The sequence below is a fragment of the Podarcis raffonei genome, chromosome 10 (assembly GCF_027172205.1).
Source record: "Podarcis raffonei isolate rPodRaf1 chromosome 10, rPodRaf1.pri, whole genome shotgun sequence".
NCBI lineage: Eukaryota > Metazoa > Chordata > Lepidosauria > Squamata > Lacertidae > Podarcis > Podarcis raffonei.
In genome coordinates this window covers 26,417,636-26,445,075 of record NC_070611.1, presented here as the reverse complement: position 1 = coordinate 26,445,075, position 27,440 = coordinate 26,417,636, and the positions used below count along the sequence as shown (strand labels likewise).

The 27,440-nt window shown below is 39.2% G+C and overlaps 1 protein-coding gene across 21 annotated transcripts in view; it reads right to left on the bottom strand.

The window, feature by feature from the left end:
* NRCAM (neuronal cell adhesion molecule) overlaps positions 1-27,440 on the bottom strand; it is a 139,960-nt gene that overhangs the window by 69,375 nt on the left and 43,145 nt on the right. For 15 of the 21 annotated variants that reach the window (XR_008332595.1, XM_053407272.1, XM_053407279.1 and 12 more), the window contains exons 2-5: positions 20,324-20,408; positions 6,304-6,497; positions 5,006-5,023; positions 1,132-1,237 (exon numbers count right to left, since the gene is read on the bottom strand). Coding sequence is in view for 20 of the 21 variants with exons in the window: in XM_053407272.1 (XP_053263247.1) it covers positions 1,132-1,237; positions 5,006-5,023; positions 6,304-6,394 (215 nt within the window). In the remaining variant the exon portion in view is untranslated. Of the gene's footprint in view, positions 1-1,131; positions 1,238-5,005; positions 5,024-6,303; positions 6,498-20,323; positions 20,409-21,470; positions 21,537-23,096; positions 23,221-27,440 lie in introns of all 21 variants that reach the window. The other 6 variants (XM_053407280.1, XM_053407292.1, XM_053407293.1 and 3 more) reach the window with 3 other exon arrangements.

Genomic DNA, 27,440 nt, shown 5'->3' with positions numbered 1-27,440 from the left:
AGGACTTGAATAGACCAGGCATGTCCAAAGTCCGTCTTGGGGGACTAATCTCAAAAAAAAAAAAAGCTCAACAACTTCAATCCTAAAAACAACTTTGGTCAGCCCTTTGGTCGGCCCTCATGGCCATTCACTTCATCAAATCTTAGCCTCTTTGAAAAAAGTTTGGACACCACTGGAATAGACCAATCATGGACCCCCTATGGAGGGTGGTGCCTTGCAGGCTGGCCAGGCATTGGCTGTTGCCCTGTCTGAGGCATTGGGTGGAATCCCAGTCTTCAGATGCTGAGTGAAGTGGTGCATCAGAAGAGTTTGAAGAAGAGTTTGGATTTGATATCCTGCTTTATCACTACCCGAAGGAGTCTCAAAGCGGCTAACATTCTCCTTTCCCTTCTTGCCCCACAACAAACACTCTGTGAGGTGAGTGGGGCTGAGAGACTTCAGAGAAGTGTGACTAGCCCAAGGTCACCCAGCAGCTGCATGTGGAGGAGTGGAGACGCAAACCTGGTTCACCAGATTATAAGACTACTGCTCTTAACCACTACACCACACTGGCTCTCAGTGGCATAGGCAAGGTACCCCATTAGAGGGGTCACAGTGGAAATTCCTGTCCAGAAGCCAAGCATAGGGCAAATGGGCCATAGAGTTTCCAGCAGCAGCCTTGGGATGGCCAACTCAGTAGATCAACATCTTAGAGAGGCTATAATCCTGTCTTGTCCCTGCAGCAGTTCCATCCCTCCAGCAGGAGGCTGGAATGCATATACACCCAATGACTCAGCCAAAGTTACACCTACACTTGTAATCAATAAAGTTGTGACCAATTTTTATCCAGATCATTGTCTGCTTGCATTTGTTCTGTCACACTTCACATAGTATTAGGCCAGGGAAGGGAGGCACTGTGACTGGGACCACAATTGGAAGTGCTCCACATACAAGAACAATAGCACAATTAGCACTTTGGCACCTCACAAATGCTCTTTGCATTTTTTAATGATAGAACTATGTATATGATAGGCTATTTTGCAAAGACATATAATAATAATCACAGGCATAGCATTATTTATTTTGCTGAGATTAAGTTTTTTTTAAAAAATTGGATGTATACAAAGTTAAGACAACAAAACCAGTACTTACCTAGGGGGTGGCTTTCCTTTTGCTTCACACTGTATTACAATATTCTCCCTTGGATCAACAATATAGTCTTTTGGAGACTGTTGTGTTATTGTCGGAGGCTGTGGTACTTTTTATGAAATATAATTAAAAAGTAAAAGGAAATATTCAATTATATCTTCTAAAAGAAGCACAAAGCCACTTTTGTTTTTAAAAAAGTTTAAAAAGAAGCAAATCACAGAAATAGTGCTGTTAACCACAAACATCTAGTGTGCTGCAATCCTGTAAAAATCTGCAGGAGACTAAATTCACATGAGTTTAACGGTGAATGTTACCGTTGCATGCCTCTAGGACTACAGTTTGAGTTTATAAAACAAAATCTCTGACATTTCTTATTATAGGCAGTTGCATATGATCAACATTTCGCCAGTGTACCATGGCACCCTGGGGGTGCCTTGAATAATGGTCAGGGGTGCCACAGACAACACTGGCCTCCATCCCTCTTCCCCCCTCCTCTGATGCGCTCTTGAGTCTCTGCCTCCCAAAGGCTTGCACAGCTGTTTGTTACAGCACCCTAGCTACAAGCTCCCTAGGCAAATGGCGCCTCTGGGGCTGGTCAAGGGGTGCTTCCCAGGCCCCTTTGGGGCAGTGTGAGGAGACAGTTCTCTTTGGGGTGTAGGGGGGGGGGACAGCTCAGAGACCAGGGGCGGCAGCAGCAGCTGCCCAGAGGACTCCCAAGGAGAGAGGAGAGGAGAAGAGGCTGAGGAAACACTCCACAATGGAGGGTGTTTGAAAAAGGGTGAGAGGCTGCCAGCTCTGCAGTCATGGGGTGACATAACTGGGCTCTTGAGCCCCACAGGGGTGTCACAGAAAGAATGTAGTTGGTCAAGGGAGCCATGGACACAGAAAGGTTGAAAACCTCTGCCTTACCAGGCCATCACTAAAGCCCTCTTTGTATGTTCTACAATAATAAATAATAATAATAAATTTTATTTCTATCCCGCCCTCCCCAGTCGAAGCCCGGCTCAGGGCGGCTAACAACAATTATACAACTGTATAATTAATTTATGTAGGGAAGATCCAGATTGTATCCACTGGTCTCATTTGCAATACTTTTTGGAGGAAAAAAAAGCCTAATTATGTACAGGACAAGTTGTCACTAGCTGGCCAGATGAGCTTTCACCAGTGTGCCAATGCAAGAACACACTGTATTGCCAAGTGCTAGATTGGGTTCCCTCTACCATTTGACCTTCTCAGCAAAGGACACGTATTTGGCTTTTGACATGTGTTTTTAATATGCATTTACAACATATATTTCAAATCTGCTGATTTTGTATTTTAATTAGGCGAATCTGATTTTCTGCATATTTTAATGTATTTTTATATTTTATGTAAACTGCCTAGGGGTTTTGATGATTAACCGGTACTATATAAATCCTGTTAAATAACTAACAGGACTCGATGCCAAGGAATTTGTTCTTAAATCACAAGCGGCTATTTCTGTTTGATTAGACTGGCGTGCAAATTAATGAGAGTGAGAATAGTTTCATGTAACACCAAGAAGACTAGCATTTTTAATCGTCTGAGAACTCTTAGATCACAACTGGCTTTCTCATTACCAAAGGAAAGCCCTACTGTGAGTACATAAGCATCTGCACCTGCTTACAGAGATTATCAAGTAGCTGTTTTTGATACTGTTACCATGAAATGATCACCAAGATACCAGATTCTACATGTGAATGAGTGAGTGTGCTAATGTGACAATTTCTGTAGAGATCTTTTCTCTCTCTTTCTTATTGCAGAAATAAATTAGGTTGATAAGTTATTTCTAGTAAGTGAACTCTTCCTGAGCCTCTGTAGGTGGCTGTCCTAATCTTTCCTTTCTACATCGTTAGCAGTACTGTATTTATATAACACAATATATGGCACATTATAAACGTGTGTGATAAGATATACTAGACATCTCATTGCTGAAGATAATACTAAAAGTACTATGAACACATCTAGGTCAAACAAACCTGCCTCACCAGTTCTGGTCATGCAGGGGGGATCTGATCTTTGCTTAAAATTCACCTGCACTGCAATTCATTTCCAAAGTAAAAATGGAAAGTTTTGACCAACCACTTGGCTTTGCCCTTCTAAATTTGCAGTGGAGTAAGAATGGAGAAGGGGGGGTAGTCATATGGGCCCTGAATTTCTCAGCAGTCACTGCCATACTGTGGGGTGGCCATCAGATGTCAAGGAGATAAACAACTATTGGACTTTCAGAAGACATTTAAAGGCAGCCCTGCTCAGGGATGTTTTTAATGCTTGCTATCATATTGTGCTTTAATTTGCTGGAAGCCACCCAGAGTGGCTGGGGTAACCTAGTCATATGGGTGGCATATAAAATAATAATAATAATAATAATAATAATAATAATAATAATAATAATAAAGTATTAATATTATTGAACCATTAAGGGCCCAGTCATGCATCACATTGAACCACAGCTTAAATAAAATTATGGTTTAATGTGGCTGAGCATCAAAAGTCTCTATGGTTCTCCCCCCTACTTCTTTTAGGGATATTAGGTAGGGATAGTAGGAAATTTTGTCAGAAACGAAAGTGGAAACTGCCACAATTTGCATATTAAACTGAAGACAGGAATAGAAATCATGCAAGGAAATACGAGTGGCATTTGGTAACTTTTTTTTTTAGTCTGAATGTTACATAAATAATTAGGCAAATTTTGTGCTGTTTTTCGTGTTTGATTTTCACTGGAAAGCACTGAAGTTATTATATACTTAAGTATATACTATTATATACTTAAATTATATACTTAATTACATAATTAACGTTTGTTTCAGCCAACACCAGAAAGTGAGATGAATAATGTAGATTTTAGCAGAAGCAGAACAGTAGTGAAATGGAAACAGCATCGATTGTGATGAAAATGGGATGAAACCCTGCCTCTTTACATTCTGAGCTGTGGGGAAAATGAACCAGAAGCTAGTCTGTCATTGATATGAGAAATGGCACTTCTGGGTTTGACTCTGTCCTAACAAACAACAATAATCCAAGCTTTGCCCTTGACTTATCTTCGTGGTATGTTAGGAGACAAACAAATCAGAAACAATGGTTTGCACATAATGGCAAAATATTCTCTGGGTTGTTTCATTTATGATATGCTGAACAGGGGTGCACCACTGGCTGTTAAAACAATAGTTTCAAGTGATGGGTGAACCACATCAAAAAGGCTGTTCTTAAAAAGGAATTGTGATGTAATGCATTCTTGTGGGAAACCATGTCTATGGAGTTTGGGAGGAACCAAATTCTAGTCGTTCATGCTTGTACATCTAACAGCAAGAGAAAACATGAGCAAACACACAGGCTGTGTATAGATGATTTACCTGGAACTATAGGAACAGCTTTACGCTTAATGCTGACTCAACTTAATAGCCACAAAATGAAGAAGAGGTGCAATGCAAACAGGAACATTTCTCTTGGTTTCATTTTTCTAACTGCAGTCACTTCTCCTTGTCCTAACTAAATGGTGAAACTGACTAGGTCAGATTACAAGCAGAAGCTGACACAATCAATGTAACTCCTGAAACATGGGACATCACCGAAAGGGAAAGGTGGCATTGCACCTTTTTGAAAACAAAAACACATATCCTTTTGGGCACCAAAAATAAATATTTGAAAATTTAAAAGAAACCCATTCCAAAGTTGCTACTGGCTATAATTTCCACAATGCCGCTTTCCATCAATCATCTATACACGACAACATTAATAACAGCAAACAACACCATGTACAAAAATCATGTCACTTGGATTCCACACTCATTAAAAAAATATTAATACACACACACACAGTGTAAACTTTATTGTCTAGGTTAGTGGGCAGAAAACTTACATTCTTCAAGAAGTTTTGCTTTTTTTCCCCCACATCAGATTCAGCAGGTGAATTGTAATCATGAATTAAAGAAAATTATTTGTTAGTAAGAAGAAAAAGTTAAACCTTAGAAAGAGAAGGTATTGAGGAAAATATACAGATCACTGACACTAAAGGTATTTTCAACAATTGTTACTCAAGCAGCAAATGTTTCAAGAATCAGTGTGGAATCTCACACAATCCAATGTGTGAGGCTCTTGTCAAATGTTGACTTTTCAAGTACAAACACTGCTTGTTACGCTGACCTATAAAGAACATGCCCTATTGATACTAAGGTTCTGAGGAGGTAGGGAAATGGAATTAATGGAATGCATTGCATTCATGCTGCGGGCAAAAATCAATTTGTGCATAGGTCCAGATGGAAGAGCAGCTAAGCACTTAAGACTGCATTTTAAAAATACAAACAGCATCTATTCCACTAGTCTTCAGCTGGGGGATCAGGACCCACTTGCAGCCTGATCCAAGGTGAGTTGCAACGGGAACACTACCACCATCCAAATATACACTAAAAATAAATAAATAAGAAATGGGTCCCAAATTCACATTTGAGTTAAAAAATTGTCCTGGGTCTGAAATGGCCAAAGATACCTGCTATTCCATCGACAACATGGACATGTTATTAGCTATGCTATTTCCATTACCAAATATATTAATTTAAATGTGAGAGCCTTCCTTAATATTGCAGGATTAAACCAATACTACTTAGCTTTATTGTAAATGTATTCATGCTGTAGGAAAAAAACGCAACTTTGTGTTTATAATTTTACAGTTTTATGACATAACAAATAAAACATTTGCATGAAAGATAAAAAGTGAAGCTGCTGTCCAAAATGCAAGTGTCCTGGGCTTTTGACCAGTCTGTTACCTTAATGCCTAGTTTGTTTTTAAGCATCTAGTACTCAATTCTTACAAGGAAATGACACTGTGAATGGCTGCCTTGGAACTTTCCACAGCTAAAGGAAGTGAGAGTGTGAAATATATATACAAATGTGGGTTTTTTAAATAAGGTAATAGCATGCTGCTTGTTTATGAGCTGAATTTAGGTTATCAGTTTGTTTCCCTGTAACAGAGCTGGCCACTGTAATGCCTTCCATATGCTGTTGAGCCTCCAGTTATCATTTGCCGCAGACATGGCCACAGTCAGGGATGATACTGTATTCCAACAACATCTGGAAGGTGCCATGTTGGAAAGCCCTGCTCTACAACAATATAAAGGCACGCAACACCATTCTTTGGACTAAAAAGGTGTTAAAACTTACGATCAAGAGGTACATCCAATGCTGTAATAATCTGGCAAAAAAAGAGAACCAGGGAAAGTCTGCTTTCAGAGATGCTGCTGCTCCACTCCATTCCAATACGTATTAGGAAATTCCCAATAGAATTAAAACAAACTCAAATTTCCTTTCTTATTAGCAGGAGATTTCTGGAAATGGGGTTTGTGAAGTCGTATAATCTGGAAACGAAGTAATACCAAACAACTGTTAGCAATGGTTTGGAACACATAATCAGGCTACTACAACCCTTGCATTATGGCTGATTCAGACATTCAGTTTAAGTGCACCAGAAATCAGGATGTGAACCATAATGTGTAACAATTGTACCATCTGGGTTATATATGCGGGAACTCCTTTTCATTCCATGTACAAATGCATGGAAGCAACAGCCAATGCTGCCACTGCTGGGGTGGGGGCGAGAACTCTATTTCAGGAAGGGCACCAGACACGTGGAGTGAGGCTTACATCACGCTTATACCAAAGACAGAGACTGAAAAGACCCAACTTAAGAACTACCGACCCATCTCGTTACTAAATGTGGATTATAAAATCTTTGCTGATATTTTAGCAAAGAGATTGAAAAAAGTTCTGATGGAGGAGATTCATGGGGACCAAGCGGGCTTTCTCCCGAAAAGGCATTTGTCGGATAACGTAAGGAATATAATTGACATTTTGGAGAAGTTGGAAGTGAATATAAACACTAAGGCCGTTCTGATATTTGTGGACGCCGAGAAAGCCTTTGACAATATATCTTGGAGTTTTATGTTGAAGAACCTCCGGGGGATGGGGGTAGGCCAAGGGTTTGAAAATGGTATAGGTGCAATATACTCTGAACAGAAAGCAAAATTAATTGTAAATAATGTGGTTACAGAAGAGTTCAAGATTGAAAAAGGGACACGTCAGGGGTGCCCTATCTCCCCACTACTTTTTATATCGGTCCTGGAGGTTTTGCTTAATATGATTAGGAGGGACCAGTTGGTTAAAGGGATTCAGGTCGGAGCTAAACAATATAAATTGAGAGCATTTGCAGATGACCTAGTACTTACATTACAAGAGCCAGAAGCTAGCACAAAAAGAGTTTTGGAAATAATTCAAGAGTTTGGTCAAATGGCAGGATTTAAATTGAATAAGTCAAAGACTAAGGTATTGGAGAAAAATTTAACACAGGTTGAAAAAGAAAGGTTTCAGAATGAGACAGGGTTGAATGTGGTTAAAAAAGTGAAATATTTGGGTATAAATATGACAGCTAAGAATGTGAACCTATTTAAAGATAATTATGAAAAAACTTGGACAGAAGTGAAAAAAGATTTGGAGATTTGGTCAAACCTGAAACTTTCCTTGTTAGGTCGAATTGCAGTTATAAAAATGAATGTATTGCCAAGAATGTTGTTTTTGTTCCAAGCATTACAAATAATGGATAAAATGGACTGTTTCAAGAAGTGGCAAAAAGATATATCTAAATTTGTCTGGCAGGGCAAGAAGCCCAGAATTAAATTTAAGATATTAACGGATTCAAAGGAAAGAGGGGGGTTTGCCCTGCCAGACTTTAAACTGTACTATGAAGCGGCAGCTTTCTGCTGGCTAAGAGACTGGCTGCTTCTTGAAAATACAGACATTTTGGATCTGGAAGGTTTTAACAATATTTTTGGGTGGCATGCATATTTGTGGTATGACAAGGTTAAAGCACATAAAGGTTTTAAAAACCATATTGTCAGAAAAGCACTATTAAATGTCTGGATCAGATATAAAGATTTGCTGGAAAACAAAACTCCAAGGTGGCTGTCGCCAATGGAAGCTAAGGCAGTTAAAAAGTTAAATATGGAGTCGAAGTGGCCAAGATATTGGGAAATTCTGGAAAAGGAAGGGGACAAACTGAGATTGCAGAGTTTTGAGAAATTAAAAGGGAAGGTGAGAGATTGGTTGCACTATCACCAAATAAATGAAGTGTTCAAATTGGACAGTAAAATTGGCTTCCAGGTGGAAAAATCAAAATTGGAGACTGAATTGTTAGAATCCAGTACTAAGAATCTGTCAAAAATGTATAATTTGCTGCTGAAATGGAATACACAAGATGAAACGGTTAAATCAACTATGATTAAATGGGCTCAGGACATTGGTCATAATATTTTGTTTGCTGATTGGGAAAAGTTATGGACCACCGGGATGAAATTTACGGCATGTAACGCCTTAAGAGAAAATATTATGAAAATGATATATAGGTGGTACATAACCCCAGTCAAGCTTGCAAAGATTTACCATTTGCCTGACAATAAATGTTGGAAATGTAAGGAAAAGGAAGGCACATTCTTTCACCTCTGGTGGACGTGCCCGAAGATTAAGGCATTCTGGGAAATGATCTATAATGAACTGAAAAAGGTATTTAAATATACCTTCCCTAAGAAACCAGAGGCCTTTCTCTTGGGTATTGTCGGCCAAGGGGTGTTAAAGACGGATATAACTTTCTTTATGTATGCTACAACTGCAGCAAGAATACTCATTGCGAAGTACTGGAAGACACAAGAGCTACCCACTCTGGAAGAATGGCAGATGAAGGTGATTGACTACATGGGCCTGGCAGAAATGACGAGCAGAATCCGAAACCAGGGAAGAGAAGCAGCGCAAGAAGAATGGGAAAAGTTCAAGGATTACCTAAAGAAATATTATAAAATTAATGAAAGTTAGAATGATGTTGGACTGGAAAGTAAATGGTTACTATTAGTAATGGTTAAGACAAGGAGAATAAGGAAGATTAGCCTAAATCTAAATTAAAATAAGGGAAGATTTGCTGAGTAATTGATAAGAATTTGGAATACAGAAAAGGGAGGCATGAGGAAGTCGGGGAAGAAAGGTATAAGAAAGTAAGATATGAAATGGTACTTGTTTTTTGTTGTGTTTCTATTTTTGTTTGTTTATGTATTTGTTGTATGTATGTTATGTTTGTGTGGTTATAAAAACTTTTTAATAAAAAATATTATAAAAAAAAAAGAGAACTCTATTTCAGTTGCAGACCACATATTTTGCAGGAAGGAGGTCACATGTTCAAAAGGTACTCAGATCAAGCAGTGAGTCACCCACCTTCTGACCTAGAGATAACAATGGACTGACTTAGTAGGTCTTTTCAGATTTGTGCAAGGAAGGTGGGTAAGGAAAACAGGATAGTGAGTGCCTGACCTGTGTGTGTTCATTAGATGGTTTGAAAGATCCCAGAGGGTTCATTCCATGTGATTGAGGTGCCTGGGGTTTTTTTAGGGCTAAGATGCATGTGCATCTTATGAATACACTTTCACATAGTGATATAATGTCCAAACAGAGCTCATAAGGACTTTTTCTTATGTGCCTTTCCAGTGAAACGGGGGGAGAGGTGGAGAAAGAAAGAAAAGTGGTCCTTAGACAAGGTTCCACTCCATGATCAAATCTGCATTAATTTTCCAGGTCATTCAGATGGCCACCTGAAATGGAACCACATGAAGGGCTTACAAGTGCATGGTAAAATTGCTATGACAACAGCAGCAGTTGCTTCACGTCTACAGTTTACAAAATGATGTCGCCTCTATTTCAAGTAACCACCTACATATACATATATAGCTGCATATTTGGAACTAAGCCTTTGAAACTTTTGTAAAGTATCAAGATCATGGATGCATTCAATGAAATTTTACTGACACACTGAAAGATGGCGCCAAGGTAAGACATGCATATCAGAGATCCTCAAATTCTCTTTCAATTACTGGTACATGATGGGGGTTTGCTTTGCTGGCTTCTTCCCCTCTCTTTTATTCTTTTTAAAATTCTTCTTATCGAAGGCAAGGCTGTTTTATGTGTTCCGACAGCCTCAGGAATTTGCACTATATAATTTGTGAAGCCAGAGTCATAAATTAGTTTTAATGAAGGCTACCAGCCTTGCAGCCACCGCCCTGATTTCCTGTTGGCTATATCTCCACATTTAAAAAACTTATTTTAAGGACCTTTAACCTTAAAAACCTTTTAATCTTTAAAAATCCATTTTAATTCCTTTGACCCCCTATATTTTAAACAAACTGAAGGAGAGGAAAAATTGCTGTTGGCCAAAGAGGCTACGTTGAAAGAATGCCCTCTTTGGTTTTTGCTTTTATCTTTTTAGCCTCCTCTCTACTGCCTTGCTGCCCACAAAATAGCTGTAGATCAATCAGGACTGGATGAGACTGTAGATTTGGAACTCAACCAATTGACCCAAGAAGTACGGCTTGGCTGATACACGTAGAATTCCAGAAATGAGAAGAGCAAAAAGACCCACTTGTCCAGATATGGATAGTGAGTCACGGTATTTAATTCTCAAGCAGAGTAACTTGGACAACTATTTTCTGCCTCTTAAAGAGTCTGTTTCTCCACCAAAAAATCCTTTTAACTCTCTGCACACAGAAACAGCAGAGACATTCCCTGGATTTAACAAGAAGGATACTGAAATTAATAGCCTTAATTTAGCCATTTTCATTAATTCCAATGGGTCTTCTCTGAGTTAAACTCATCCCATGATACATAATAATTACAATGTAGTGTGCTCAGTGTTGGACACACTTTGCATACATTCGCCTTGTTTGCACATTACTTTAAACAATAGTTAAACGAGAGCATGGTTTGAATGCAAATGTGCAGTATGCTGTTGTACGCTGCTGCAGTAGCATGCACTTCATTCCTCTCTGTACCTGCTATGGTGCCAGAAGCTAAGCCTGTCAGTCTGACTTAAGTGTTGTGTCCAAATCTGAGCTCATGGTTTGTTTGGAAAGATATAAACTATAGTCTCAGGTGCAGTTGTAACAAAATGAGAGACCATGGCTTAGCTCCTGGTAGCACTGTAGCAGCTATCAACAGTTTCAGCAGCGTGCATTAAGAATGAAGCACTCATTGTTTTTGAATGAACAACCCACAATTTGAACTCTAAGCACCAGCATGTTACATGTTCACATTTAAACCATCATTTAGCTTAACTTTAGATTAAAGTGAGATGTGACCCATATCATTATCTCAGTATTCCTTACAACAATCCCAAAAGGTTGGTCTGTGTTATTATTCCATGATCACGCATAAGCAACTGAGACTGACTTATATTGCAGAAGTTTGGACATAAATAACCCAGAATGTTTGCAAGCTTTGAATATTGCCTTGGTAACATTCAACAACCAGCCAACCAACCTAATATTCACTGACTTGCCTCTATTCACATAATCCATTTTTTCAAGACAGGTAGTGCAGCAACCTGAATAGAAATATTGTGTAATCTGAAGCATACACCAGGGCATTTTGTCATATGATTTTAATATTAGAGCCAAAGGGAATGCAAGTGCTGAACTTGCAGTATGTAGCTATTAAGTGTCATCTGCTATAAACATAAAATACCTCAGTGGTTCATGATAGAACATATTTAACTAAAACACCTCTGTAGGTTTGTCAGCACAATTTTTGTTCTGGTTCATCGTATTCAGGATGAATAGTGACATAAATGGGGAAAGGTAAGACTGCAGCTCCGGCTGAACTGAGGATATTCTTGGCCACGAGATAAAGTCACCACATGTTGTTATACAATGAATAAATAGCTGCATTATAAAGTTACATATTCTGCACATTATCAGAGCAATCTCCTATTCATGATATGCCAGTTGGGGCGGGGCTATAGAATTTTGTGGAAGCCCTGCTATGCAGATGGAACTCCAGTTACTTTGCTGCCATGATAGATACCTAGTACTGGGCCAGTGAACCTTTTTTATTTCATGGGTCCAGATTCTTATCAGAATGAGACTCTCATGGGGCAAATATGACATGTGGGCAGGACCTAGCAATCACAGGGTGTCACAATGATGTCAGGAGCTCCTAGCCGCCATCCCTGGGCGGTCAGAGATCATGTTGCCGACAGGCTATCTGGGAATTCCCCTGACCGGCCAGTCTGCTGGGCTTGATGGCCTGCCAAAACCTTAAGTTCAAGTGGGCCAATCTGAGGATTTTCTTGGCTACAATGAAATTGCAGTTAATCACTGTGCTGCCCTCCCCAAAGGAAAGTACTTGACTAAAAGCAGTACTTGACTGAAATAGACATACTTTATCCATACTACTAAAAAGAAGAGTGAAAACAGCATTCCTCAGATGAAAATAGGGACATTTCTCAACACCCCCCCCCCAATAGCTGACCCTCCTGGGCCCCTATTTTTGAGGGGGGGCAACATTTCCTATCTGAAGAAGGGTGAGCACACATGCCCTTTGCTATCATGAGAAAACCCCTAAATCTCAATTTTATTTTATTCTTTGGTAAAAAAAAAAAAGTAAAGGGAAAGGACCCCTGACAGTTAAGTCCAGTCGCAAACGACTCTGGGGTTGCGGCGCTCATCTCGCTTTACTGGCCGAGGGAGCTGATGTTTGTCCACAGTCAGTTTTTCCGGGTCATGTGGCCAGCATGACTAAGCCGCTTCTGGCGAAACCAGAGCAGCACACAAAAATGTCGTTTACCTTCCCGCCAGAACGGTACCTATTTATCTACTTGCACTTTGACGTGCTTTTGAACTGCTAGGTTGGCAGGAGCTGGGACTGAACAATGGGACCTCACCCCATTGCGGGGATTCAAACCACCGACCCTAGGCTCAGTGGTTTACACCACAGCGCCACCCGCGTAGATTTAGATAAAGAAGAGCACCCACCAATAAATACTTTTTAGAAAGGGACAAAATTAGACATGGACACACAAAGCATTAGAAAAAATATCAATCAAGACTCCTTGCATTCGGCTCCGCTCCCTCTTTCCTCCTGCCCAGGGAGGCTCTGCTGTCTGCCTGCCCCTCAGAACCTGGTGCTTCACACAGGGCTAGACCTTGGTGGCCGCAGACTCTCCTCTCCTTGCCCACTCTCCAGCAGCTGCTCAATGGAGAAGGCCAGAAGTGGCAGCCATAGAGAGGCAATGGGCTGTTCCCCCACTGCCACCGCTGCCACCGCTGCCACCATTGTCATCACTTGGGACAAGCACCGGCAAGCACCCCAAGTTCAGTGATAGTGGCACTAGTGGAGGAAATAGGGACATTCTGGGACCAAATCAAAAGCCGGGATGGCTTCTGTAATTCCGGACTGTCCCTGGGAAATTAGGACACTTGTGAGGGTATGAAACTGTTTCTAGGCCAAAGTAAATGTTTCCTTTTAAGTTATTATTTCCCACTGGTTAAACTGAATAATAAAACCTTTTATCCAGCCAGAGCCTTTGAAGCCTTCGATCTGATTAACTATTTAGCAAAAGGTTTCATTTCTTAACTAGATCCCATGCACAATTCAATAGTAACTCTTACAAGATGGAACTTTTCTTGCATTTCAAAATCACTATTTTTACTAAGGTATGTAGATGACAAAATTGAAGTATTTGGCTGCCAAATAACTTTCATTTTAAAATAGCTTTTATTAAATCCTGCCAATTAAATGGATCTCTTAATAGACCTAGTTCATTAAGCGTTTGCATATTTTCAAACCTTTAAAGCCACATTTATTTTCAAAAGATGTTTTGACATCAGAAAACCTATCATCTTTCAAAACATTTGTGCTAGTTTGACTCCTTTTAATAATATTTCGCAATCTATTGAATTCACTGACAGATGAATGGATGTGAGCATTTCATGATTTCAATGCTGAAATATGTTTCCTGTATCACACCTCTTACAAAGTTGAACAGCAAATAATTCATTCCAAAGTTGTAAGAGCCAGGAAACCACATGAATTGCCATCATTTTGGAAACTATGCACCATTTCTATTTGAGTATCCATTCTTTTGTCATTCAAGCACTGACGTTACACTATCCATTCATTCAGCAGGCTTTGGAAACTGCTACTAGTCATCAACATTCTAGTGAAGCAACAAAGCCTTGCAATATTACTAGACCATGTAAAATACAAAACAAAACACCCAGCTATTGAAAAGTGGTGTTAATGCCAGACGAATGACATTACTGAGTAAAGTTAATATATGAACCTGCTTACTCTTGGAAATTCTGTAAGGGTATATGAAGTCACAAGCATATGTACTTTGACAGGCGGTGTAAGATGTATCACTTTGATTTTATTCAAAGCTATGACTAAACTGGGTTCTGTTTGGCACCACTATATAATCAGTAAGAGCTTGATCAGCAGCCAACAAATTTGGATGAGATTGCAAAGTAAGTGTTTCACAACAAATCAGAAAGCTCTGAAGCAGCGAGGTTGCTTAACTGTGCCAAATTGATCCTTTATGAGCTTTGCCCTTGTGTTAGGATCTGCTGCTGGCAGCACAATATGCACCAGCAGCAAATCACTGTGTGCGAAAAAGGCTGAATAGCTCTTGCCAACTCATGGGATTTACCGGAGATAGGAGTATTTCAAAGGAGTAGACCTGTTTCATGTGTAATCGTGTACATGTTAACAGTTGTCATAGCTCCCCAAAAGAACAAAAGATGCCAAAGTGATTGAAAAATAAAGGTTAGAGGACTTTTAAATCAGAGAATCAGTGAAGAGCTTTTGTAGTGGGAGATGACTTGGTAGGTATGTGTATCAAGGCACTGAGACCTAAAGGAAAGGCCTATCCTATTTTTGGACCAGGCTAGCAAGCAAAGTTCTCACCTAGCAATGAAAGCATTTCTTATTTAAATAAGATGCAACATACTACACTTCATTACCCTGGTGCAAAGTGCAATCATGTTCATTATCCTCTAAACATAATGTGCTCCCCCCCTTACTCAGATGACACATTAATAAAACACAAGTCCCTTGGTATCTGCTTTAAATTTAAGTGCATGGCAGTATCTTCAAATGAGATTTGCTATAGAACTCTGTTATCCGCAATTATTTCAGACATTTATGGGAAGTAATGATTTACAGTGCTGGTCTCACAAACTGAGGCAAAACAGGAAGGTGTTGTGCCTCCACCTGCCCCTCGGCAGAAGCCTTGCTTACTGGGGTCATGAGGTTTCTGGGTTCCAGCAACATATTGCAAGAGGTCTGTGAGATCTTGCTTAAACCTGGAAGATGAAGGTGCTTCTCCTTGCATCCTTGCATCTTTGGAGGCAGGCAAGGTGCTCCCCCCACCACAGGAAAAGTGAAGACAAGCAGTGGCAGCAGCAAGACCTTGAAACAGTTGTGCAAGATCTCGCCAGAAGCTGCCGCTTCTCTTCGCTTCTTTGGTGGCAGGGGCAGGGGTGGGTGGGTTGCTTGTAGGGGTACCACCACCAGAGGATTCTGCTGCAGTCTGCCTCATTGACATGGCAACTCTAGCCAATCTAGGAAATAGAGATCCCTTAGGCTGTTAGTGAGGAACCTTGAAGGAAAAGAACTATAGAAGTCAATGAACATTACTAACTTGAGTCCATTGATTTCAGTGCATCTCCTCTGAGTATGACAGTTGGATTCAATGCTTAATCTCTAGTCCATTGTTTGAAGAATAGATATTACATATACTGGACAACTTCTACACCACACAGCAACTGTGAAGGTTACTGAAGTATACATTTTGTTCTTTTATAAAGGAACTAACAATTAGAGAGTAGTATGGTGAATAGCAATAGGTGTTCATGTCTTCTTTGCTCATTAAAATAAAATGAAAAACATTTGCCAAAATTTAGCTTTTGAAGACATATTTCTTTTTCCAAGCGATAACCTAAGATTTTAAAATAAACCACTTAATCTCCCTGTTTATGTAGGCGTGCAGTAACATAACATATTGATTGCTAAAATTAACTTGCTGCCAAAAAAAAACCCTGACAATAGCACAGTGCAAATAATTTGAATTGGATTTTTGCAAGCATGTAGCACGAATCCAATTTAAGCAGGTCCTGACTTATAAGGTGAATAAAAATGACAGGCCATGTGCCCTCTCCTGAATACCAAGAAAATTTTCATGCACCATCTCCCTATTAGGCACCCTAAGGGTGGAAAAGAACGTTACAAAAAACATCCCAAGGTCTGTATATATCCATTTCTAATCTTTACCAACATAGCTCTGTTTCTTTTACTATGAGACCCCTAGAAACAATCTAGGGCAGCCTTCCACAACATGCTGCCCTCCAGATGTTGACTACAACTCCCGTCAGCCCTAGCACAAAATAGTACAAAATATCTGGAGGACATAAGACTGGCACAAGCTCATACAAGATATTGATTCAGCACCTTTTGTATTAGCTTTCACCAGTTATCAAGATCTGCTACGAACTGATCTTTCTGTACGTCTGAGGAAGACAACTTCCATCAACCCCAGTGAATCATCCCTGTTGGAGATGATACTGTAGATTGGTCTAATAGGGTATATGAACCTCTTTTGACATATAAACTTAATATAGTAGAAGTAAATAAGTTCACTGATGAGCCCATGCAAGTTCTGCAGTGGCCATGTCATGCTAAGGGCCACAAACAATCTGCCCACCCCTATGACTTGTTTCACTGCCCTCCATGTAGCTATACAGCCAACACAGTATGTTTACAGCATGACAAACGGTAGGCGACATTCACCCTTAGTTTTGTTCTAATTGAGTTGGTTATTTCTCATATAAAGGCACACAAAGAATTGGTTAAAGGCTACACTATGAAATCATATACAAATAACAGTATGATAATAGTACTGTATGTAGTTTAGATTTGTGTCCTTTAACAATTTATGCTTTAAGTGAGGTGTGCTGTATAAACAAGAACATATTATGGTTTCTGGATTGGATGGTTGGAGATTTGTCATCCTCTGCATTTTTTTTACAAGAGCTGATAGACATGGCACAACTATAAATCTTTTCAGATAATCTTATGGTGTGGCACATGTTGATTTATACTTGCTATTGTCTTAGCCACTTCAAATATATCAGGAGAACTCTTGAAAAATTGCATTACTTTCAGGCACGGTATAAACCCAGTAGTCAAAAACAGTGATGCTTAAGGAAAACCATTTCTCTCCCTCCAACTTCAACCAATATCCTATATCCTTTGCATTCTGTTATAATCCACCCTACTAGTCTTTTTTGCTTATGTAAGCTGATCAGAAGGATAGTGCACTATCAAAAGCTTTTTCTAAAATCCAGATTAATTATGTTCACTGTTTCTCATGTCTTTGGCACGTAAGCTCTGTAAAAACTAAAAATGGGGGGGGGCGGGGGCGGGTAGGAGCAAGATGTCTTCAGATGGTAACTTATCAGCTACTCACCCATAGAAGTATGGGCTTTCATTCAGAGGGCCTCCTTGGTGGCGGCGCCCACCCTGAGGAATGCCCTCCCATCAGATATCAAGGAAATAAACAACTATTTGACTTTTAGAAGACATCTGAAGGCAGCCTTTTTTAGGGAAGTTTTTAATGTTTGAGGTTTTATTCTGTTTAATATTTTGCTGGAAGCCGCCCAAGAGTGGCTGTGGAAACCCAGCCAGATGGGCGTTGTATAAATGCTAAATTACTGTTATTGTTATTCAATAGCTAATCCAATTATTCCCTTTACTTGGCATGGAGAGTAGATCCGTAGCCTATCTTTGTATGACATTCCTTTGCCTACCAAAATTAAGGCATGTTTTTGTTAGCTAACTACTTTCGCCTGCTACAGCTGATCCTAGGGGGTGGGATCAAGACCAAACCCAAACAGTAATCCATTGCTTGCTGTTTGGGAGGAGATAGGCTGCACTGAGCAGAAAGTTAAGAAGTCATGGGGAAGAGAAGACAGAGTTGAGGTTCAAAGTGAAGAAGCTGGGCCCTGAACAGTTAGCTTCTAAGTCTTCTGCCATTTTATAATATTTATGAACTTCATCTTGGTACAGTTGGGATCATAAATGAACTTCCTCCCCACATTAAATATCTCTGGGATGGAAATCCCAAAAGATTGGGAAGATGGAAATGAGAAGAAGGACTTCCCATTGCAAATGATCATTGCTGGCTATCAATATCCTACACCAACCTTACAATGTCCTTCTCATTTTCATGATTTTCTTCCTAAGGGATATTCTTCTATAGCCTTTCAGATCTATGAATTAATTTAAACAAGGCTTGTAAAAAACAAAGCACTTGGAGACCTGAGTATCTCATGCCAAAGTGCCACTTTAAAATACCATTTATCTAATGTGATTGCATACTAAACCAAAGCTCTATATGGATTGGCTCAAAACAATCACAACACTAAGTCCTTTCCCATTTGTGTGAAATATGATGTAGCCCTGCTGCAAATAAATAGATTGCTTATTTCGCAGTGGATTTCTTAGCTGATGTGCTCTAGCCAGTGCCGGATTTATGTATAAGCTAAACAAGCTATAGCTTAGGGCCCACTCTCTTGGGGGCCCCCAAAAAAATTAAAGGAAAAAGAACTGGATGTACATTTCCAAAATATGATAAAAAAACAAATAAAATAAAACCTACATACATCAACAGTGTTTTGTGTTGTGTAGGCTCATGTGATGTAAGTAATGGGCCCTGCCTGCTATATAAAGGGCCCCATTACTTTCAGTAGCTTACGGCCTCATCAAACCTAAATCCGGCCCTGGCTCTAGCAGTTGAGGACCAGAAAACACAGAAAAAGCTGGTGGACTATTCCATAGAACAATACCAAGACAGACATTGGTTTAAAAAACCCAGATGGTTTATCATCCCCTGTAAAAGTAAACTATCTCAATTTTTTCTACAGATCTCTTCTGGGGTGAAATTCCTTCCAAGCCCCCAGACTGAATGATCAATTAAATATGATCAACATATTACTCTCTTGGTGCTGGTGCTGGTAAGGATTTTAATCTATGATCAGTTTCTTCCATTGTTTCCTAAGCCTCAGAGATGGAAAAGCAGGCAAGGGGGATAAAGTCTTCAGTATAAATATTTTATTTAAATAAAAACCACATAAAACATTTTTAAATGAGTTTCTTTCCAAGCAACAGTTTCTTTCCAAGAGCAGTGCCTAGTACATATAAAAGGCACAAGGGAAGAGGGGCAAACACCAGATAAATTTGAATTATTTGCCAATTCAACATGTCGCTATGAGTTCTCAGTAACTTGCAAGATATGCCTAGTAATGTTGTAGTTAATGGACAGAGGCTTACATAAAATTACCATCTTCATCCAGTCTGTAAAATAAGTTGGCTGATTTTATTGTCAAAGGGGTACTACTGAAAACAGAGAGCAGTTTATGAAAACTTGCAAAAGCCATATCACAATTTCCCTACACATCCTGTTTTTGTGCAAAAATGATACATCAGAAATAGCCTTTTTGCATCTTCATCACCCAACAAATGCACAACAGTTCCTGGATGGAAGAGAATACGAACAGTGTACTTTGGATACAAAACTGTTGTATCAAAAAAGGTTTTATTACAATGAAGCAGTTCTTTGAAATAAGAGGATGCCTTCAAACAGAAGGCTGCCCTAAAGTAAGACACATAGCCACCCCAATTTGCCAGACAACATCAATCACTTCCCCTACTATCAATTTCTAGCTGGCAAAAGTTAACATCAGCTTCCACAGATCTTATACAACAGAGATTCCATTGATGTTATGCTAGGATCTCTGCGTCAAAAACGTGTGTTGAAAGAGCATTCTTCTTTCTTAATCAGTTCAGGAGTCACATTTCACAATCTCCTAAAACAGACAGTTAGATTAAAATGAGAAGACACAGATGGTGATCAGGTAAGTCTTGGTCTTTCCACATGTTTTTCAATCTAACGCCCTGCTACCTGACAGACACAAGTTGCTCTGAAACATCCAAACCAACCATAGTAGTCTGTGCTATCTCACCCTGACTGAATCGATGCCCAAATCCCTTCAAATAGGCCCAATTTGACTCAGGACTCAGGCAAAGCCAATCACAGCCTCATAAAAACACCTGCTGCACCAGTGGCAGGACCCACTGCCAGTAGCAACAAGCATAGGACCACTAACCACATCACAAAGTTCTGAACAAAAAAATGTCTTATGCCTCCAAATCTTAAATAAAAAAGCAGAAAAAGGCCATTCAATTTCTCCTACAAGATGTCCAAGAATTTCTCAATAACCTACATCCCAGAAATTAGACAAAATAAGAATGATTTTACCTTTGTTTAACGCTTGGTTTTGATGAGTCAGTCTGAGTTTGATCACCTCTTTTTTTAACCCTTGGTCTTCAAGAAATGATTGGAACTGAAATAGAAGGACAGTATGAATTTTTATATTGTTCATTGCATATTTTAAACCATACATACTATTTTGCTGGGAGTTGCTGTACTGAGGCAATAGCTCCCAGCATCTGCTAATGAAGGCTCTAATGTTTGCAGTAAATGTTTGTTTTTTTCTAGTGCTACTGTTTTTTCTAGTGCTACTGTTATCTAGAATATGGCCCTCAAGCTGAAAAAAGTTCTCAACTCCAATTAAATGTATCCCTTTGCTGTTGACAGCATGCTGGTAACAGGTTGTGATTTAGCATTCAGTTTTATCACTATGCCTTCACATGCTACAAGTACGGTGCTCTTATTCAAGTAGGTAATACACATTTTTAGACTGAGGATTCTGCTAATTAAACAGTACCTAATACAGTTGTACCTTGGTTTTTGAACAGCTTAGTTCTCGAATGTTTTGACTCCCGAACATCACAAACCCGGAAGTGAGTGTTCCGGTTTGTGAACTACTGTTGGAAGCCGACACTCCGACGGGGCTTCCATGGCTTCCGATTGGCTGCAGGAGCTTCCTGCAGCCAATCAGAAGCCATGCTTTGGTTTTCAAACGTTCTGGAAGTCAAATGGACTTCTGGAATGGATTCCGTTTGACTTCCAAGGTATGACTATCACTAAGAGAAACTATGTGGACTCAGAACTGCATTTGGCATTGCCAGTTCAAACTATGCAAGCTATATAAGTTCAAACTCCCACCCTGCCCGCAAAAGGGACTGCAGTATCATTGTCTTAGGTGGGTATTGAGAGTAGAAAGCTTGAGAACCCCTGCCTTAAAAAGTTGAAGATGATACAGTTACAAGCCATAATAGGGGGGGAAATACCAACAGAAAGCAAAGTATTTTATCCTTCCCTGAATTTAGCACAAGTTAACTGAGGGTTAACTGGATGGCAACTATTATACAGTAGGTTAGTACTCTATCATTAGTCATAGTTAAATATGTATTTAATTTGTTCTGTGTGTACACAATTTTTTTTTAAAAAAGCATGCTCACACAGACAACAGCAACTCTGCATAGACTTATATAACACTTACTGTCAATAGTGTAAAAAGGAATGCTTAAATTGCTGAATTGTTCAGACTTTAACTGCTTGGTTATATCTATCGATACAAAATATATAACGCTGTTGTGAGATAGATACGAATCTCAAAACCCACATTACATTGTGGTTCTTGATGTATGAATATTTAGTAATCCCAAATATCATGCTTTTATCGTATGCTAGTCTTAAATACAAAGGGTTATACAGTGGTACCTCGGGTTACATACGCTTCAGGTTACATACGCTTCAGGTTACAGACTCCGCTAACCCAGAAATAGTGCTTCAGGTTAAGAACTTTGCTTCAGGATAAGAACAGAAATTGTGCTCCGGTGGCGCGGCGGCAGCATGAGGCCACATTAGCTAAAGTGGTGCTTCAGGTTAAGAACAGTTTCAGGTTAAGAACTGACCTCCGGAACAAATTAAGTACTTCACCTGAGGTACCACTGTACTGAACTAAATCATACATAGAGTAGACCCACTTAAATCAATGGACTTTACTAACTTTGTTAGACATAAAGTTAAGCAGCAATCCTAACTCCACTTACCTAGGTGTGAGCCCCATTGAATTCACTGGAATACACGTGGTTCGATATAGAGCCTTAGCAAGCCAGTATGAACTATTGATTTTAATGAGACTACTGTTCGTATGACTTCGATACAACACATTTGTTACAAGCAGATTTCTCAGTGATCTCACTTTTGTTTAATAGCAGGCACATTCATTTTCTGCCTTGGGGTTCTATAGCACAAGAAGGGCTCCTAATGTAACTATGTCCCATCAATCTTGCACACAAAAACAGTCTGCACAAAACATGATTATCTACTGCAACTACATCAGCTTAACATAAAATTAAAAATTCTGATAGGTTTTTTCAAATAATAGTATAGTTCAAAACATGAGCAGTTGTAAATAAGAATGTATTATACAAATAATGTTACAAGTCAACTGTGGAACAACAGTAAACAGAAAATGTTGACATGCTTGCTTCTGGTTTAATGAAGCTGTAACAACAAAACCACGACTGAATTTTGTGCTTTTTAGTGCATGAAAATAGTATATTAATTAAAATATGTTATGAAGATTTGCATTAGGTATAAAATTCAATGAAATTTCAGATATGTTAAATGCTGGTAAATGTGTAACTGGGAGGAAAATAATTGCCTGTGTAAAATATATTTAGAAAGTCAAGTGAATGAGATATGAACAAAAATCCAAAAATCAATATTGAAAGAAACTTTTCCTTTTCTCATCGGCCAATATTACAACTTAAATAGATATTCCAGCATACAAAGTAAGTTTCTTTCTGCATAGAAGAGAACAGGAACTTTGCTAATGAACTTTGGTGGTCCAGAATTGTTTTTCATTTGCTTTTGGAATTTATAAAGATAGCATGTCCATACCTTTATATGAACTTCATGTAATATAAAGGTGCCAATTTCAACCCCCAGTAAAGCACTGAATTAATTAGATCCAATTTAGTTTCGTCTTCACATTTTTAAAACATCTATTAAAACACAGTTAGCAAAACTGATGAACTGGTGCAAAACAAAATTTTGTTAACTACTTAGTATTAACTAGATGTATCAGTAATACCTTCAAAATAATTCTATATGGTACCTTATGAATGCACTTTTGTTCTGCTTTTCATCTCCAGGATATAGAAGTTAAAACTTTGATTAAGAAGTCTTCCTCTCATAGCAATCCTGCTAATAAATCCCTGTGCTGCTGAATTCTGCTGCTGCTAAAGAGGTACCAAAAAAAGAGAGAGCTGCCTTTAAAGAGCCAATCACATCCTTTTGGACCTCCCAAGCTTCACTGTGCAATCAGCAAGGGCTTTGTAGCTATACAATAGGGGTTAAATACTTCCCTGTATTTATTTAAAAGCAAGAAAATCTGCTTAGTTGCTTGAACCTCTTACTTATTCAGAATATGGTTCTATTATATTTAATAGCAGACATTTGTTGCAGAAAGTAGCATTACTATAACTCCTGATTCTCAGAGTTATAAGAGTTAAGTACCAGGATTCCCTTAAGGTCTTGCCTCTACTCTGCATATGCCCTTATATTTACTGTTCTTTGACTTTTTATTTCTATGCTCTGATATGATTTTGACCTAGCTATCTGCCACAGCATTTGATAATCAGACTAGTAGTACTCAGTTCTGATCAGATAAACATGGTAACTCCACAGAAACAATCTCTTTATGGTGACAAAGAAGTCTTTCAACTCAGGAAAAGAAAAATGTTCTGAAAGTCAGGATTGGTTAGAATAGATTACCACATTATGCACAAGGCTGATACACCAGATTTATCACTTTATCCTCATTTACTTTTCAAGCAATTGCCTTGACACAATTAGCCAAGAACAATGATGCCTTTCAAACTTCCCCCTGTGGAAAAATATGACATCTATAAATACAATATATCTCTTTGCTGACAAGCACACAATGTGGCTCTAGAAAAATTCGACTAAAAATGTTTCCCTTGCTGTTTTGCATGCTCAAAACAATAAGAAATGCTCCTTTGATGCCCACTTAGTTTCCCTAAAGACCTGTTCAGAAACTTCACAAAAGTACAATCACCATGTAACATAATCTACTTCAAAGCATATTGTCAAAGAAGCCTAACACTAAGTGCAGTCTCATGACCTCTCACACTTAACAAAGCTGAGAGTGAGAGTGTCTTAACCAAAGCTATTCTAGATGTCTGTTATCACTAGTCCTAGGGCTTGGTAGGTAACATTATATATTTTAAACACAAAGTTACTTTTTGTAATAATTATTCTTACATTTTCATTTCATTTCATTTTTTGTTACGACTTCATTTAGCTATTTCAATAGGCATATACGTGTCAATACCTTTTAACAGCACCTGCCTGATCAATAGCTAAATGATTTGTATACTATAAATTAAGCATGCCATGAAGTTAATATTAGTACAACACCTGCAAACACCTAAGGTGATAATCTAGCCCAAAATAAACATGCATAGATTTAACTAGTTTGAATGGAAATAATTAAGTAGTGTAAATACTTAACACTCCCACTGAAATCTACATTAGTCTTTAGGGTTTTGCTCTGGCTGATGTTATCATGACTTCTTGTAGTCTATTTGTCCCTCTGTTTTCTTCTCTCTACATCCTCTCACAACCTGCTTCATATACAAATGAATTGAAAACTGTATTTTGAAGGAAAGTTCTAAGATTTTATTCTGAACAATGACAGTTTTCCGTTCTTTAGACATGAATAGGAGAAGGACAGGTCTGATTCTGTAGCTTGATTGACCAAGTCTAATCAGAATTATTTCTGCACACTGCTTCACTACAGCAGTAGCCCCATTAAACACTAAATGCTTCTGGAACCCGTCCCCCTTTCGCCTCCTACTGTGACCCATTACTTTCCAAACAGTAGCTACCCAGTGGGCTACTCAAAACATTCAAGGGAGGAAGGCACTGTGGTAAATAATAATCTCAAAACCCACACCAAAATCTGTCATTTGGGTTTTGGGGATGGCAACTAGCCAGAGCCAAACAATTGATTTGTGATAGAATTATTTCTTTTTTTTAAGCCTTCAAACTACTCCTACTTTGCAAACTGATACTCTTAGGCATGTCTAAGCACTCACCTGTACAACAGGTTTTATATCTATTTTCAGAATAAAGATGAGCTGGCCAAGTGAAATCACAATTGAAAAAAGCTCTTCCATTTTTAGAAAAAAATATTGTGCGTATTTCAAACAAATTCATTTAACTAACTAAGTAACTAAGTAACTAACTAACCTTAATGACACTTTGCTCAATGGGATGTCCCAAGGATTTCAAATGAAATTTACTTCTAAGTGACTGTGTATTCTGAACTGCAGCCTAATATGATTTGCATAATGCAATCTAAACATTTTTGTTTCATTCAAAACCACTTGATGAAAATGATTAATTGTTACCACTGAGGTTTTTAATAGTATAATATCCATTTAGAAGAACAAATATTGTTCTTGTCTGAGGCCTGGGACAGGAGCCTTGTTAGAATAAAGATATAAACTCAAAGAAAAATACAGCCACTCCAGTTACATAAGATGTCAGGGTAGCTCAGATAAACCTGGGAAATTGAGGATAAAAACAAAAGTTCGAAAACTTTTTGCACTCTACACTGATCTTTCAAGGATTGTGCACTTATCAACTATGCTTGCAAAACTATTTCCACATGTTTCATTATTACCCAAGCCCTGCCAACACAAGATAACGCTGGCACCAGACATGTGGCTCCAACAGACTCACAGCCCATGAGATGTGCCACTGTGGCAGCAGTGGCCAATCTGATCTGATGCTACACACTAGTATGCAGTAATGCAGGTCCCGATTTTACTATTGAAGACTTGCAGTGCATATGGACAGGCATGGCCATTTCTCCCATGGCTGTTTCACGCATTAAGTACCTGGTCGTTGGAGGCCCAGGGCATTCTTTGCATGACAGCATAAACCTGGCAGGCACCTGTTGGCTGGCTTAACTCTCCAAGGCCCAGGACAAGTGAACCTGGCTGCCCATCCCGCTGCATGAGCCTGAATGTGGGCAGGTGCAAATGGAAAGAGATGATCATTTAGATACAGAGGACTCAACCATGTAGGTCAAACCAGAACTTTGAATTGGGCCTGGAAATGGATCAGGAGCCAATGAATGTGAAGAAGAACCAAATCCCAGTGTTTGGGTGTCTTATTCTGTCCTGTAACCGATATCTCCAGACCTTCTTATAAAATGCAGTCACACATGTACAATGGATCAGAGTTATCATACTGGCAGACAAGAACAGGGGTTACTGAAGGCAAGTTGTCTACATGCATGTAGGGAACTCTTCCACCCAGCAGTTTTTGTGGACTTGTTGCTGCAAGTTTTTTGCAGTTTCCACACACTATGGTCCTCAACCAAATGTTATTCCATAGTTCTACCTCGACATCCAGATTTATGTTTTTGTTTTACTTAACTGTAAATCTGGATTAAATGGGAAAATAATATGGACATCATTTTGAAGAGTAGATGCTATACATAACTTGTAAGCGTAAACAGCAGACTCTACAAAAATCTCTTAGGTGAAAGTCCCCAGGGTCATACTTGAGATACCACCTTAAGCTCTGTGCCACAAAGCTTATTTGCATTTCTAATGATGGTGATGGACCCTGGAACACCCACCAGCTACAAACCTGATTCTCTAGAGCAGGGTTTCCCAAACCTGTGTCTCCAGCTGTTGTTGTAGTTCAACAACTCCCATCATCCCTAGCTAGCAGGACCAGTGGTGAGAGATGATGAGAATTGTAGTCCAACAATAGCTCGAGACCCAAGTTTGGGAAACCCTGTTCTATAGTGAGTGCACCCCCGTATCAAAAAAGTATCACTCATCTGAGCAAACAAACAATCTCCTAACAGTGTCTCTGCCTTTCTGGGCTGAACTTCTGTTTTTTACTCATCCTGCCCATTGACACAGCTAAGCACCAATTTACCATTCCTATAACCTTATCTTGGTTAGATGAAAAGGAGAGTAGAGCTACATGCCACCAGCATATTCATGAAATGCACCCCAAATCCCCAGATTATCTGACTCAGCAGTTTCACATAGATGTTAAGCAGCATGGAGATAAGACTGGACCCTGTGGAGCATCATAGCGCAATTGTCACAGCAACTGCAGAAATTCCCCAATACCACCCTCTCAAGAAAGTCATCCCAGAATGAATGGAACCACTGCAATGCAGTATCACCCACGAGGGAAATAACCCTCTCCCACTGCTGTTTCCCGGCATTTGGAAGCATACCATTATCATACAAATCAGGATGACAAGATTTTTCTGCAGTTAGTCACAAGACAATGCAAACTCTTAGTCCTTCTCATTCTGAAGAAAACTCCTCCTCGTACCAGAACACCGTTCTAGCAAAGCCTCAGACTTCACAAGTGTTCCTGAAATAGGAGCCTTATAGTG